The sequence below is a fragment of the Cavia porcellus genome, unplaced genomic scaffold, assembly GCF_034190915.1.
Source record: "Cavia porcellus strain 051 isolate PalLab524CR breed Dunkin Hartley unplaced genomic scaffold, mCavPor4.1 scaffold_5, whole genome shotgun sequence".
Lineage (NCBI taxonomy): Eukaryota > Metazoa > Chordata > Mammalia > Rodentia > Caviidae > Cavia > Cavia porcellus.
The window spans coordinates 1076157-1090993 of NW_026947488.1; the positions used below are offsets into that span (position 1 = coordinate 1076157).

The following is a 14837-nucleotide window of genomic DNA, read 5'->3' on the forward strand; positions in this document are numbered from 1 at the left end:
CACACATGAACAATCACTTGTGTCCTGGGATTACTATTATGGAAACACAACCTTTCAACAACAGGAAAGGAAGTTGGAAATGGCAAGTTACATGTGGCATAGGTCACTAAAAAGCGCTTCATAGTAAAAATGCCTGGTTTTTCAGTTCTACACAGTCGCGGGCAGGCCAATACTAGCTGGTGAAGGACATAAAGACAATGCTGGAACCATGGGATAATGCAAGCTGTCCCTGGTCAAGATGACTCTCTCCAAGCTGATATCCTAAAACGCCACCTAGGCAGAAGGTGCTAGGAGACCAAACAATCTCTAGTAGCCCTGGCCTCTGGGAGGGTCAGACCTCACCTCTCAGCTCATCCTTCGGTTCACAGATGTCAACACACCTGAGCTGGTGGGATCCATGCTGAGCTCCAGCTGGAGCTCACTCTGCTGTGCCATTCTGGTCTGTTCCTCCAAAACTTGGTCGATGGCCTCCAGTCCTGAAGCCACATCATGGGGTGTCAAGTCAAAGGAGGCCGACTCCTCACACATCTTCTCCTGAGGGTCCAAACAAACCATTGTCATGGTACAGCAGGGCAGGATCAGGTATCCAGGGAGAAGTGGACGAACAGAAAGTACTGGAAATTGACAGGGAAGTCCAGAGTTTTGGCCCCTGACACTAAGGCCAGCTCACAGGCTGGTCCAAAAAACTTTGACTAGCCCACATTGTTTTTAAATTATTATTTCACTTATATTGCCAATAGTTGTATTTGAAAATTTTCCCATTAAAATCTGTATTTCAAAAGTCAGAAGATCTGGCATATTGCCCACCACCTCTCACTGCAAGTGGAGGCTGACAGTGGCCACTGCGGTCCCAGGGTACCAGACCCTGCCTCAGGGAGCCCCAGCTCTCAAGAAGCCTTATCCCATAGCTGGAGATTTAGCTCAGCGGCATAAGTGCCTGCCTTGCAAGCACAAGATCGTGAGTTCGATCCCCGGTACCAAAAGAAAAAGAAGGAGAAGAAGCCTTATCCCAGACTCCACAACAGCCAGGCCCTACTATCCCATGTGGCCTTCCTATGAGGCCATTCCTAGAAACACACACAGCCCTAAGCAGTAGCCCTAAGTAGCTCAGAGAGAGCAGTAAGGTTGATGGAAGAGTGCTAAAGACAAAGGACAAAGGGAACCAGGAGGGTCTGTGGGGGACCCGTCTGCTGCTACAGACACTACAACACCAGTGCTGTGTAGCTCTCCACAGCAGCCTTCCAAGTATCAGGCCCAAAGGCCTGAGGTAAGACAATGCAGGAAGGCTGACACAGTGCAGCACAGGCAGCCACAGGATCAGACTGTTGCTACTAGCCAGCCAGGACCCGGGTTTGAGAGAAGCCTGCCTAAAGACTCTGTGTCTGAAGGAACATCCACGGCCCAGCTAGCCATCCTCCAGCCCTGGTGGAGGCCTCTGACTGCAGGAGGCATGGCACAAAAGGGTCTGTATCTGCTGGACCCTAACAGCTGGCCCCTAGGGTCTCGAGAGTTCCCCTAAAAAGGTTTAAGGATCCAGGAAAAACATTAGGCCCTTAGCACAGAGGCAGGCAGACTCACCACGTTGTGAGCTTCATCAAAAATCACAACAGTCCCCTTGAGGTCGATGTTGTGTGCCTTGCGACTCTAGAAGGAAGAAGGGAAGAGAGGACAGGCTGAAGCCAAGAGGGCAGGGAAAGAGGGAAGCCGAGGCCTGCAGTGGGCAACAAACACCATGAGCACAGACCACACACTGCTGGGGCAGAGGGGAAATGGCCTCACATCTAACTCTCAGAAGCTCGAGGCTGGTTTTGAACAGTGACCCAGCAACACCTTCACAAGGCCCACTGGCAGCCACACATTTGCTAGGCACTTGGCCTTGGCAAGGGTTCACATACAGCATGAAGAACACGTGCTCGGACCAAAAAAATGGCCAAGGAAGCACAAGTCCTGGGCCACGGCAGCTACGCAGTCACAGAAGTCCACACCCCTGCTTACCCACCTGGTATACACTCAAGATTTAAATTCTAATGCAGATTCTTCTCCCAGAGCCCAATGTAAACAATTTGGAGAGGAATGGAGTATTGGTATTTTTCTTAATTCCTTAATCTGCAGCTTAGTTTTCATACAAAATGCCCACATATGTGTATAGCTGGGTTTTGATAGTGGTGTGCACCATGTAACTGCCACCTCTCCACTACTTTCTCTAGAATGCCACATTAACAGCAGCTCCCTGCACTAGCATGCATGAGGCTCATCCGCTCCTCGTAGCTCCGTGCCCAGCCACGTACTCCTCTCCTCGCTCTTGTCAGGTTCTGGTGTGTGGACCTGACCGGACCAGCTTCCGGCTTTTGGCAACTGTAGGTCTGACCCATCTCCGGCCACAGGTCTTCACTTCCTGCAGTGGGGCTGTCCAGCACACTGTACTCACAGAGCTGCTGCACCAGCCACATGCCCGTAAGTGACAAGGAGACGATGAGACTCTGTTGCTGTGAAACACTTGTGTTTGTTGTTTTCTGCTTTGTTTTTGTGATACTGGGGATTGAATCCAGGGCCTGACACATGCTAGCTAAGCTCTCTACACTGAGATCTATTCCCAGCCCTTTCTATTTTGAGACAACATCTTACTGAATTTCCCAGGTTAGCCTCAAACTTGTGACCCATTTTTCCTAGTCTACTAAGTAGCTGGGACAAAGGTATTCATAAAATTCCTTTCCCTGCTGAATTTACTTGACATGTATGTCAAAAACCAGGTAGTACCTGCAAAAGGGTATCTTGGATTTGCTATTGCTCCACTATTCTGTGTATCTCCAAACACATGCTGGACATTCCAGGCAAACTCCAGACCTGCTCTGCAAATCTGTTTTGCTCTCCCAGGTCTTCTCCATTCCCATGTAAACATTAAAATCGGCTTACTGGCTATGCTGTAATTATTCCTGGTGCGGTCCAGGTCCCATGATTTTAGCAGTTCTCTAGGTGAATCCCATGGTAGCCAGGGTTGAAAGCACCAAGTAATGAAAGTCATTTACAACTGCAGCAAACCTCACCGTCCTCCACATCAAATCTGACCATGCTCTCTGCAGGCATGGCACCTCCCACAAGGCTCTGCAGTCACCTCCCAGTCCACTCCCCTCCACACTTACTCTGCTGTGTCCATGGGAGCCTCCTGCCTGTTCACTCGATTACTCCGCCCTTTGACAAGAAGCACTGGCTTTGTGCAGACTCCTCTGCTATCTCCTCCACTAGAATCCAAACTCCACTAGAGCAATGCTGGTTTTATTTGCATCTAACCCTAGGATAGTGCCCCAGACAGTGGGTTTTCATAGAATATCCACCATGTGAATGAACAAGTCAACAAAGAAATACAGAACAGGACACCCAGTGTTGTTACAAATGAAAGTACAAGTCACTGAACTCATGGAGCATGATTCTACCTAGGTTAAAAAAAGGGAGGGTGGTCAGGGGGAGATGAACACATGCTACAAAGGTATGAATAAGGAAATACTCAGGAATACACAGGGAAATGCTCCGGTTTCCTGAGTCATCTACACCTCCAATCAACTAATTTGAAACAGAGGCTGGGCCAAGCTGTCAGAAGCAAGGACTGATACTGGCCTGAGACCCCCAGCCTAGGTTCTCCTCGCCTGTCCCTCCCAGCGTGCTCAGGATGACTGGCTCATAGCATGTGCAGCTCAGCACTGCTTCTGACTGAAAGGGTTTTGGCCCAGGCCAGACTCTGTAGCTGGAAAAGCCCCAGGCGGAACCAAGGAGCTCCTATCTCCCCCACCCCTAGGGATTTACCTATGGCGCCAAAAGCATACCAATGGGCTGCCTATGCATCCCTAATGCCCCTCAGGCAACACCCCTAACCTAAGCTACACGTATGCCTCCACTCCACATGTTCCATGGAGAGATCGCGACCCCGGGGGGAGATGCCGCGCCCTAGGGGATCAGAGGTGTCTCTCCCCGCATTCTCAAAATAAAGGTCATTTATATTTCATACTTCTTATCTTTTCAGCCACCGCCAGTCCCCCACAATTCTATCACTGACCAGGGAAACTACGGTCCTCCCACCCACATCTGCTGCTTTAAGGGCCTGAACCAGCAAAGCTCTGGATGCCCTCTCAGAATCAGGAGTCATCTGATAGATAGCTGAGTTCTTACCTTGGTATCCAACAAGTAATTGTACGGCATAAAAATAAGGTCAGCTTGCTGCTTCAAGTTCCGAGAAAGGTAGTAAGGACACACTCTAGGAGCAAAGAAAGAGAAGACCCTGTATCTGCCCACACAGAGATGCACAGGAGCCACAGCCATGACCTGAGCCACTACACCCTCCGACAGGGAGGAGCCCTGGCCCTGTGGCACAGCCTCTCAGAGGAACTGGCGTCTGTGACGAGTGAGGAACCCACCTGAGTTTTTGACTTTGAATCATCGATTTTAAAACTATACAAAGTAAAACAGAACAAAATCCTAACCCTACTCCTAGAAAGAAGTATAAGAAACACGAAGAGCATAAAAATCCTTTAAAAAATGGAACTTTTAGCCAGGTGTGGTGGCTCACACCTGTAATCCCAGCACTCGGGAGGCTGAGGTGGGAGGATCATTGCAAGTTCGAGACCAGCCTGTGCTACAAAGTGAGCTCAAGGCCAGCCTGAATCGCATAGTGAGACCATGTCTCAAAAAGACAAAGAAAAAAAAATGGAACTTCTTCCCACTGATGTAAGCCAGCCTGGCTAACTTCTTTCCTTCCTTTTCTCCCTTCCCTCCCTCTCTTCCTTTCTCTCTTCTGCAGTACTGGGGGTGGAATCTAGGGCTTTGTGCTCCACCACTAAGCTACATACCCAGCCCTAAGTGTATATTATGACTTAAATCCACAAAGCTGTAAGAGTCAGGCAGACCTACTGACCTCAGAAGGAATGGGGCCAAGCACCAAGCACCTGCATGGAAAGCTACCCATGGTATATACTTAAGAGCTGAGAGTGATGGCGCTCGCCTATAATCCAGCACTCAGGAGACTGATACAGGAGGAGCACCACAAGTTTTGAGGCCAGCCTGGGCTACACAGGCAAATTTAAACTCAAGGCCAACCTGAATGAACATAGGGAGACCCTTGGAATTGGGTGTGATACCTCACACTAGTAATCCCAGTACTTTGGGAGGCTGAGGCAGAAAGATTACAAATTCAAGTCTATCTGGACAACTTAGTGACTTAGCAAGACGCCGTCTCAAACTAAAAAAAGGCTAAGGAATATAGCTTAGTTGACAGGCCCTAGGTTCAATCCCCAGTATTGGAAAAAAAAGGTAAAGCCAGGTGTGGTAAGATACATGCCTGTTACCCCAGCACTTGTGAGGCTGAGGCAGGAAGGGTACCAGCAGGAGGCCAGCCTAGATGACATAGTTTTAAAGGAAAAAATAAGTCTAAATAAGACTATGTGTGTACTTCTATACAGACAGCTGGGCATGGTGGCACACACCTGTAATCTCAGCACTCTGGAGGGTGAGGCAGAAGGATCACTATGAGTTCAAGGCTAGCCTGAACTACACAGTGAGACCTTGTTTCAAAAACTTTTGAAAAATGAAAATATAGACACTGATCAATCAGAAGCAAGTCGAGAGTTATAGGAAGGAGTTTCATTTTTTTTACTTCATATTCCTCAAAACTACTTCAATTTTCATGCTAATTGTTTGTTTTGTGGAAATAAATATATCCACACCTCCCTTATTAGAGTCCACTATGGAAAGACATAGTAGCCATGGCAGTGGGAGGAATCTCACTTGTGCTTGCTCCCTTTTTTGACCAGGTCCTCGATGTCCAGGATGGGGGTAACCAACTCCTGTTCCAGGCTTTTCTCTGCAGATGAGACACAGGCAAACACAACCTTAGGGTCCAACTCAAGTGTCCTCAGATGGCCAGGACATAAGAGCTCCTATGAAGCACTGAGAGTGGCATCTACTCCCTGTAAAAGTGTCAGAAAACCCCTGCCTGGTAGGTCACATTCCCACAGGAGCCCCCCACCCAAAGCGACCCTGAGGGAGCTTTGTTCTGCACTACAAAAGGTAGAACCACCCTAAAGCAAAGCATCAACAGCGCAGACAGACATTAACGTCATCCCAAAGACTGCAGGCATCCTCTCTACTCCTGGACACCCAAGCCAGGACAACAGTGGCTACAACCCCCAGCCTCCTGGAGAAAGGGGCAGGAGCAGCCCAAACCTCTTCAGTGAGATCCAGGGAAAGTAGGCCCTTTCCAGGGAAAGTAGCAGCACCATTCCCCTTGCTTGCCGCCAATCCAAACAGACCAGAGCTGCCACCTGGAGGACAGTCGTGTCTGCCACGGGAGCTGGCAAAAAGCACGAGCCAAGGCAGGACATGGGCAGACAGAGGGGAGGGCAGGGCCACTCTAAGCTGAGTCGCCCCACCTGTCCTCAGATGAGGATTGCTCTCCTGCATACGACCTAAGCTGTGGACAGCCTCTTCCTCAGGACAGCAGGCTGCAAATGGGCGCCAGCCACGCTAGCCCCAAGGCCCAAGGCACAAAGAAACTTAGGGATTGTGGTGGCATAGCACAGGGGAGCAAATGCAGCAACTCCTCGGCCTCCTGCTCTTGTGGGCAGAACCAGGGACCCTCAGGGAACAAGCACTCTCTTAGGGCAGCCAGATATAGATACTACCACCCCCCTTCAGCTCCTGAGCTACTGTGACTGTTTCATGCCCATACCAGCAAGAGCCAGGCCCCTCAGGAGCATAACTGAGGCCCAGTCCTTCACTGTAGAGACCAACACACACATACACATCAGTGACCTTCCCAAAATGCCCCCAGGGATAGCAGAATAGGGAAGCACAAGAACACCCTTGGCAGCGCCATAGCAACAGATTGGCCAATCAGCATGCACTCTAGCAGCTAGCCACAATTCCTGGACAGGGAACTGAGCAATACAGAAATGGGGTTAGAAAAAAGGTGACACTGAGCTGGGCGTGGTGGCTCACGCCTATAATCCCAGCAATAGGGAGGCTGAGGCAGGAGGATCGTTACGAGTTCGAGACCAGCCTGGGCTACAAAGTAAGCTCAAGGCCAGCCTAAACTGCATAGCGAGACCCTGCCTCAAAAAAGACAAAAAAGAAGAAGAAGAAGAAGAAGAAGAAGAAGAAGAAGAAGAAGAAGAAGAAGAAAGGTGACACATAAAGAGAGGGGTGAGCGGGGCTGTCTCTTGCCCCTGCCCCAGGATAACTCCTAAATGGAAATAGCAGTCCAGTACTTCTGTTCCCCTTTCAAGTCTTCATGAGGTAGCGGCCAGACAGCATTCCAGTTCTCCACTCATCTTCTCCTTCACCTCAAGACAAGCCACTCCTTCCTCTCAAACCCTCTAGGGGCTGCAAACTACTCCAAACACAGCCAAGACTTGGAAGCTGCTGGAGACATACCCTCACAGCCCACCAGAGCAGGCACAGCAAAGATGTGCAGGTTCACAGCTGGGTAACCTTTCTCCAGGCAGGGAGGAGCAAGGAGGAGCAGGGAGGAGCTGAACTGGCAGATTGATCTGCAGCTCTTAGGTCTGAGGCCAACCAGAGCCCAGAGCTATCAAACTAACTGGACAGGTCCTCCTCTCTGCCATGAGAGGTCTAGGCCCACAAGATGGGGTTTGCTGCCTTGGGGCTGGCACATGTACCTCTGCTGCTGTCAGTCAAAAGACTCTCTAGTGAAGGCCAGTGCAGATGAGCACTGGTACAACACCAGACTCACAGGCCCCAAAGTGCGAACCCAAGCTAACTGTGGAAGCTTGTGGGGCTGCTCCCCTTAGGGCTACCCTAGGGCCCTTCGGCACCATGCAAGCAAGGTACCTGATGCACCTCCTTTGCCGGAGCAGAGAACAACAGAAGCAGCAGTGGTGGGCAGAGGGGAGAACTGTATCAAACAAACACAGGTGTGGTGTAGGGGTAATGAGAAGACCCAGGCAGGAGAGGGTTGTAAAGAGGGATGGGGAGCCAGGGATTTAGCTCAGCAGCATTTGCACCTGCCTTGCAAGCACATTGTAGTGAGTTTGACCCCAGGTACCCAAAAAAAAAAAAAAAAAAGAGAGAGAGGGATGCACAAGGGAGAGAAAAGACCTCCCAAGACACATAACACCCATGAACCAGACACAATGGATGAGCCATGCAGTCCCCCAACAGAGGCCAGGACCAGTGACCACAGGACTGTCCCTGTTTAAGCCTCAGGATCATGCTTAGTACTCCCTGTGCACACCTTCCTACAGCCCAAATACTCCTACTTTTTTGGGCCTACTCCTACTGTTTTGGGACACCCAGCAGGTCTTCCCTCCTTTCAGGGAAGCCAACAGGGACAAGAAATGACAACTACAGGGGGTTTCCTAATAGCACGTCTAGCAAGCCAGCTCAGACTGTCAAGTCTCAGGTCACTGAAGCCAGAGGGGGTGGCTTCTGGGTCCCTGGGGGCACAGTGCAATTGTCTGGCTTCTTAGGAGCACCCAGCAGGCCTGGATAATCACATATTAAAGTAATAGAGGGTCCTGGTGCCATTAGACCAAAACACAAAAAGGTAACACAATACATGCTGCCAGGGAGCTGGGGTCCATGTCGCAGAGCCACGCTCCATCCTGTCTCTTGGCACACCTGGTGCTAGGCTAAGGAGCCCCTACTCTGGCCTCTGTTGTGACCACTACTGAGAGTCCAGGGGCTCAGCTCCTGTGCACCACGCACTCGGTGAACATCAGCGCTAAAAGCAGACCACCAATACCTCACATGTGACCCAGGGCTGATACCCAAGCCCTTGTATACAACATTAACATCTCAGTCCCAGCCCTGGAGCAGGAAATAGAGGGAACCTGAATTCCCTAGAAGATCGAACTGCCAACCACACAGCCAGCACTGCCAATGTCCAACCCCTTAGATTATAGGGGACTGTGAAACTGTGCAAGAGACTTGGCTCACCCTGCGACTGTCTCCGGGAGGAGGAGGGGGGTCTGTAATAAGCCTCAGAAGCCCTTGGATGGCACTCACATGGGAAGAAGGTAGGGTTATGGGAAATGGGCACTGGGTGTCAGCCTTCTGCCCTGCACTTTGCCCAGGCTACAGACACGTGCAGTCATTAGGGCTGCTTGCTGTGGCCTGTGCTCACTCACTCCATTTCTGGATGAGGTCATCTCTGAGGCCATGTCTACTCTAGGATGGACTCAAACTCAGCAGAGCCACACTGAGGGGCTGTGACTTATCACAGCAAAGTCAGCAAAGGAAAAGATGCATGGGGTGAAGTTAGGGGGAAGCAGATTGCTGAACTTGCTATCTATGAACTATGGTAAAGACACGTGGAATGCTGTCTACTGGAAAACTCAGACTTGACACCCAATACTTAAGAGACTGTCACAGAGGCGATACAAAGGTACCTGCTGCCCAACACATACTCAGGACCAGACCGTGAACAGGTCATTGTGTGAACTTATGCGATTCAGGTGACCCCTCAAGTCAGAAGACAGTGGCTAGGCACACGACAATACTGGCTGTCCAAAGAAGGTAAAGAAAAGCGCATGCTCCATCTGACTCTGCTGTGTGTTGATCACCAGCAGTAGTTTTAGGGGCTGCTCTTACCTTCAACATTGTTGTAGAAATGACAAGAACGACTTGCCACCTTCTTGCGGCACAAGTGGATCTGCAAGAGAAAGGCAGAGTGCACAGCTGGAGCAGTGGCCAAGGAAGGACCCACCTGTCCCTCAGCCCTCACTAGCTCCTGCCCAGCAGAACCACAGAGGTGGGGCAGGTCCCCAGAAACTCACCTGCACGTGGTTACTCTCCTGCTTCTTCACCTCTGGGTGAATGCAGAGCTGTTCCCGGGAGCCCAACACACACACCCTGGGCCTGGTGGAAAAGAAAACCAAGGGTCAAGGAGGAGCTGCCTTCAAGTAAAACAGATGGACCACGGTGTGGTCCAATAGCATAAGCCATGTGGAAACATATGGAAGCACATGCAAAACTTAACAGGCAGTGGGAACACAGTGGCTAAACTGTGGTTCGGGTTTGGGAAACGGGCAGGAGGCAAGGCAGGAAAAACGGCCAGAGAGCGACCCTCAAAACGAAGCCAGGGCAAGATAACAAGATTCAGCTGAATTCTATCAAGGGCCAGACCCTCCACTTTTCACAACTGAAGTTCCCCCGAAGGGCCAGTGCTGACTGCCAATACCAAAGCCCTGAAAAGAGCCTGGAGTGCCAGCTCACAGAAGAACTGTACGCTCCATGGGCTTTTCTCACGAGTAATGGCCATCAGAACCTGCCCAGCCTTCACCCTCTCACTGCACACTAAACACTCCACATCCTGGGATGGGTCTAGGAAGAACATCATCACTTATCACCATACAGCAAAACTGCACATACACAGCTGGGCTAAAGACCCAGCTACATGAAAAGCACATTTTCTCAATAACTGAAGCAGGTGTGAACCTGCTGACCCACCGGTAGGCAGTGTTCTGAAGCTCGTTGATCACCTGTGTGAGCTGCGAGTGGGTCCTGGAAGCATAGATGATCTTTGGGATATCTGTGTAGCAAGCTGCCCAGGCACAAGGAAACACAAAAGGGGTGGCCCTAAGGCAATGTCTTTGAGTGTGTTTAACACAGGTAGCATTGTGCTAACTCAGCCCTGAGCCAGCACAAAACTGACACCCAGACAGTCACTTAGCAGAAATGGGTGAAGTGGCTCCCCACGGTGGCCTAGTGCCAAGGAAAAGCTCTGATCTTGTGTTTATACCATGATAGTGAGAAGCGAAGGAAGAGAAGGAAGCTACAAAATTCTCCTTATTTTACTCTGCTCTAGAGATGGCAACAGCCAAGGTGTATGGCCCTGTCCCCAGCTCCATTCGCCCCCTACCATCCCCACACGAGGCCAGGAGAGGCTGAGAAGTAGGGTCACCTATGGAGTCTCCATCAGCAGCGGTGGCATTCCCCCAGGATGATAAGTCCTGATTAAGAAAAAGCTCTCCTTGTACTCTCTCAGCAATCTTGCGGGCAGAGATAGTGTCCCGGAGATGTTCCCGCCAGGCTAGCGTGGTGCAGAGGAGGCAGAGTGTCTTCCCTGTGCCTGTGGGGCTCTCCAGGATGCCATTCACTTTCTGAATGAGGTCCACAACAGGAGTTAGAGAGTGGTAGAGGAGACATGAGACCACACAACTGACCTTGAGGGCAGGCTCAGCAAGCAGTGGAACAGAGCTTCTCAAAAACCCCATGGGAGGTAAATTAATCCATATAAGATTTTCCACTGCAGCCCTAGAAGCCACAGGCTAATTCAGCCCTTATTAGCAAACAATTTGCAAAGCATTACCCAAAGTGAGACTATTTTTCAGCCAATATAAATAGTAAGATGACTAATTAGGTACCAAGTCTCAAAATAGGAAACTGTTCTGCAATTCTGGAGCCAGGCATTTACCCTGTCCTATCTAAACAGAATCCGATGTCCTACATATGAGATAGAAACCTGAGCAGGGGGGCTGGGGATTTAGCTCGGTGGCATAAGCACCTGCCTTGCTAGCAGGCGGTCGTGAGTTCGATCCCTGGTACCGATAAAAATGAAAAAGACAAAAAAAAAAAAAAAAAGAAATCTGAGCAGGAAACTTTGTGCAGGAGTAAACAGGGTATAAGGGGGTACCCCAAAGAAACCCAATAGAAGCTGCTTGCCCCTTACCATTTCCCTGCAACACACCCCTGAAGTTCAGAGACATTCCCAAGAGAGAGATGAGCTTCAATGACGCTTCTCAACACAGAAACACTTCCCCAGACCCCCAAATGATGGCCACTCCACATCCATCAACCTTAGCTCAAATGCCACCTCCACAAAGTAGCCCCAAGGCACTCCCAACCCCTCGTCATTTAGAAAGAATTTTTTTGATCACTTATATCCTGTCTCTCACCCAGAAGACCAATTTATGATAGAATTTAGAGCCTGGCTGGCATGGATGTTGAGTAGGAGTGCGTCAGATCTTTGTTTCAGTCAACCCATTGCTGGAACAAATTCCTCAGGGTCTAAAGCTTTACCTTCTGCAAACATTCCAGAACCTTGCTCATGTACTCCTGTTGGCAATGGTAAGGCTGGAAAGGGAAATCCACCGTCACACCATTCAAGACTATCTTGGGCATTTCAACCTGTTCTCAGGAGGCCACGGTGACGGGGTGAAGTACAGGCTGTCTGTGTCGGTAAGACAAACCCCTTCTGGTGTTCTCTCTGACCATCTCAGGGTCTCAGCCACTCAACTCAGCGCGTGGCACTGACACACAATGCAGTCCTCTGTGGGAATCCCTGCAGCGCACACAGTCTTTCTAGAACTCCCCGCTGTGGAGAAAGTCAGAAGGCAAGCTTGTTAGATCCCATCACAAGGATCCGGAAGGCCTGGAAGCGACAAGTGAGTGAGCCTGCCTAGTTCCACTCCACAAAACTCCATCCCACTTGATAAGGCGACCCGCGTCACAGAAGTAGCAGGAATCCAAGGACGCACAATCTGTGTACTCTAATCAAACTCGCTCAAATAACGCAAATCCATGCAGCCCGGAGCAATCAATCTTTCCAGGCCTCTGTCTGTTCTGGAAGCTGAGACAGATGAAAGCCAAAAGACGGAGGAAAGAACGGCGCCCCTAAGGCAGTGCAGCCACCGCAAGCGAGGCCTACCGCGAAATGGAGCTCCAAAGGTGCGCCTCCTGCCCGCGAACCTCTCCAGCAAAAAATCAGTTGTAGGACTTCCGCGACTCACAGCCCACTTGCCTCCGCGGGGACCTTTTTCAGAACTCAGGCTTCTGCAGATCCTGGGTTTTGCAGAACTTAACCGCCTCCGGGAGACCCTGCGTCCTCCACCGTCAGCCAGTTCGAACTTCGCGCGATGATTCGCTTAGCAGGAGACGACCGCCCTGCACCTCCGCTCTCACTTCCGGTCCGCCGCTCAGCGCTCCGGAAGGAAACCGTTCCCTAGCGGCTGAGCCCTCTATTCTCGTTGCCTTAAGGTCTTGCCGACGTTTCCGCAAACCGAGCTTGGCCCTGTCGCTGCCTCTCCCGTGAACGGTACCTGCACCTCCCAGAGTCTCGCCCATCTCCCTGCTCGACATGGACCTGCCAGGGTCTCCATTCCTTTACTGCCTTCCTCGTCCAAGCTATCTCTATTTGCCCACACAATTGCGCGGGCTCCTCGCTGTCCTGCGGTTCCCGCCGTCGCCTCATCTTTTTACCCTTGAGTCTGAGCCGATCCATTTCCATTAAAGCCACAAATGGCTTGACGAGAAACCACGCCACCTCTTACTGTCCTCTTGGTTTAGTCTCTTTTGCAGTGGGTGTATGTCTTATTTTTCTGTTTCTGAAACAAAATACCCGACACACACAGTTAAAAGGGGAAAGTTTTTTGGCTTACACTTTGTAGAGGTTTCAATTCAAAGTTAGCTGGCCCCAAGGCAGAGTGGCACTCGACAGAGGGGCACTGAAAAGGAAAACATTCATTGCACACAGAAGACAGCAAAAGCAAGCAAACGACAGAGAACACAAGCCTCTTTTTGTCCCTTATATTGTTTCCAGGTTACCAGGATTAAGAAAGTGCCTAGCCAATCAGTAGACTGATTTAGTAATCATCTACCCTTAATCCTAGCATTGCAGCATGAATCAGTGACACAGTCTAGATCCAGCCACCTCTAAAAAAAACCCCACCTATGACCGCATGAGGCTTTGGGGGGACATCTACACACAAACCCTAGCCCTGTACCTCAGTGTTCAGAGAGTGCTTCTCTGAACCCTCAGCACATAGGGCTAGCCGACAGTCAGAAGGGGACCCTGGAGACAGAGACTGCACAGTCCTTGGGGTTAACCTAACATAATTGTACCAGGCGACCCAACATACCCCAAAATGCACTGGGAAGAAATTAAGTCGACAGTCAGCAAATGGTGCTTGTTTCAGAGCTTTTCCTAGACTTTTCCATAATACCCAAGTTTTTTCCAGCTGATAGCAATATGTATGCTGATGCCTACCCATGCTTATATGCATGAGGTCAGGGTTGGGGAGGCCCCTGACACACCATGTCACCATGCATCTGCCCCAGTCTATCTCAGGCACTCTGAGTTCCTGGTCAGGAATTAGAGAAGATGAGGTAGGTCAGACAAATTTGGGTGGGCACCCAGCACAGGTTACAGTAGCATCCATGTATACACTGACACATCGATCTGCCTGGTGATCTCTGAGGTCAACTATTTTATTATCTAGCCTTTCTATGTTACATAGTAGTTACTAGATTACTCAAAGCCTGAAAAAAGATTGAGAATCCCGCTGTTTGCCTCTTCACCAACCATTTCCTGAAAGCAGGGGCATTCATCACCCAGAGTACTAAAGAAGAGTTCAAGAGCCAGAGGCTTGGCAACTTGCTGTGGCAGGACAGAAGCTGAGGATTTTGAGACCTTAAACAGACTAGTGAGCTGCCTGGATAACAGCAAGGTGATTCTGGCCCACGTCACAGATGGGGACTCTAAGGCAGCCTGCACAGTCTCTTGTAAACTATAACATGTAAAAGCTATTCTGCCAAACCTGAGAGATGCAGGGATAGAAAAGCAAAATTGACCACAGCAAGTCACATCCACAGGCAAACCGATCTCAACCAAATCAAGAAATCTGAATTAAGCATCTACTCTAGCAACAAAATGCCACTTGGACTATAGGATAGATGTGACCAGATACACAACACTGTGTTACAAACTGGTGAGTACAAGGAAGGGTTTGTCTTGACAAAAGAAGGCTGCCTTAAAGACTGATGTGGGGAAAGTCATAATGCAGGTGCTGGCAGAATTGAAGAGATAACTGGAAAATGACAGGCTCTCCAGG

General features: G+C 50.1%; 1 protein-coding gene across 10 annotated transcripts in view; it reads right to left on the reverse strand.

Moving 5' to 3' along the window:
- The window catches only part of Rtel1 (regulator of telomere elongation helicase 1), a 40477-nt gene extending 27574 nt beyond the window's left edge, over positions 1-12903 (reverse strand). For 2 of the 10 annotated variants that reach the window (XM_063247990.1, XM_013144594.3), the window contains exons 1-10: positions 12656-12900; positions 12028-12322; positions 10910-11108; positions 10456-10549; positions 9783-9864; positions 9598-9658; positions 5773-5848; positions 4162-4246; positions 1579-1644; positions 381-534 (exon numbers count right to left, since the gene is read on the reverse strand). In XM_063247990.1, coding sequence (XP_063104060.1) covers positions 381-534; positions 1579-1644; positions 4162-4246; positions 5773-5848; positions 9598-9658; positions 9783-9864; positions 10456-10549; positions 10910-11108; positions 12028-12129 — 919 coding nt within the window. In that variant the 5' untranslated portion in view covers positions 12130-12322; positions 12656-12900. Of the gene's footprint in view, positions 1-380; positions 535-1578; positions 1645-4161; positions 4247-5772; positions 5849-9597; positions 9659-9782; positions 9865-10455; positions 10550-10909; positions 11109-12027; positions 12323-12655 lie in introns of all 10 variants that reach the window. The other 8 variants (XM_005000370.4, XM_063247991.1, XM_063247994.1 and 5 more) reach the window with 7 other exon arrangements.
- Positions 12904-14837: the final 1934 nt, after the last annotated feature.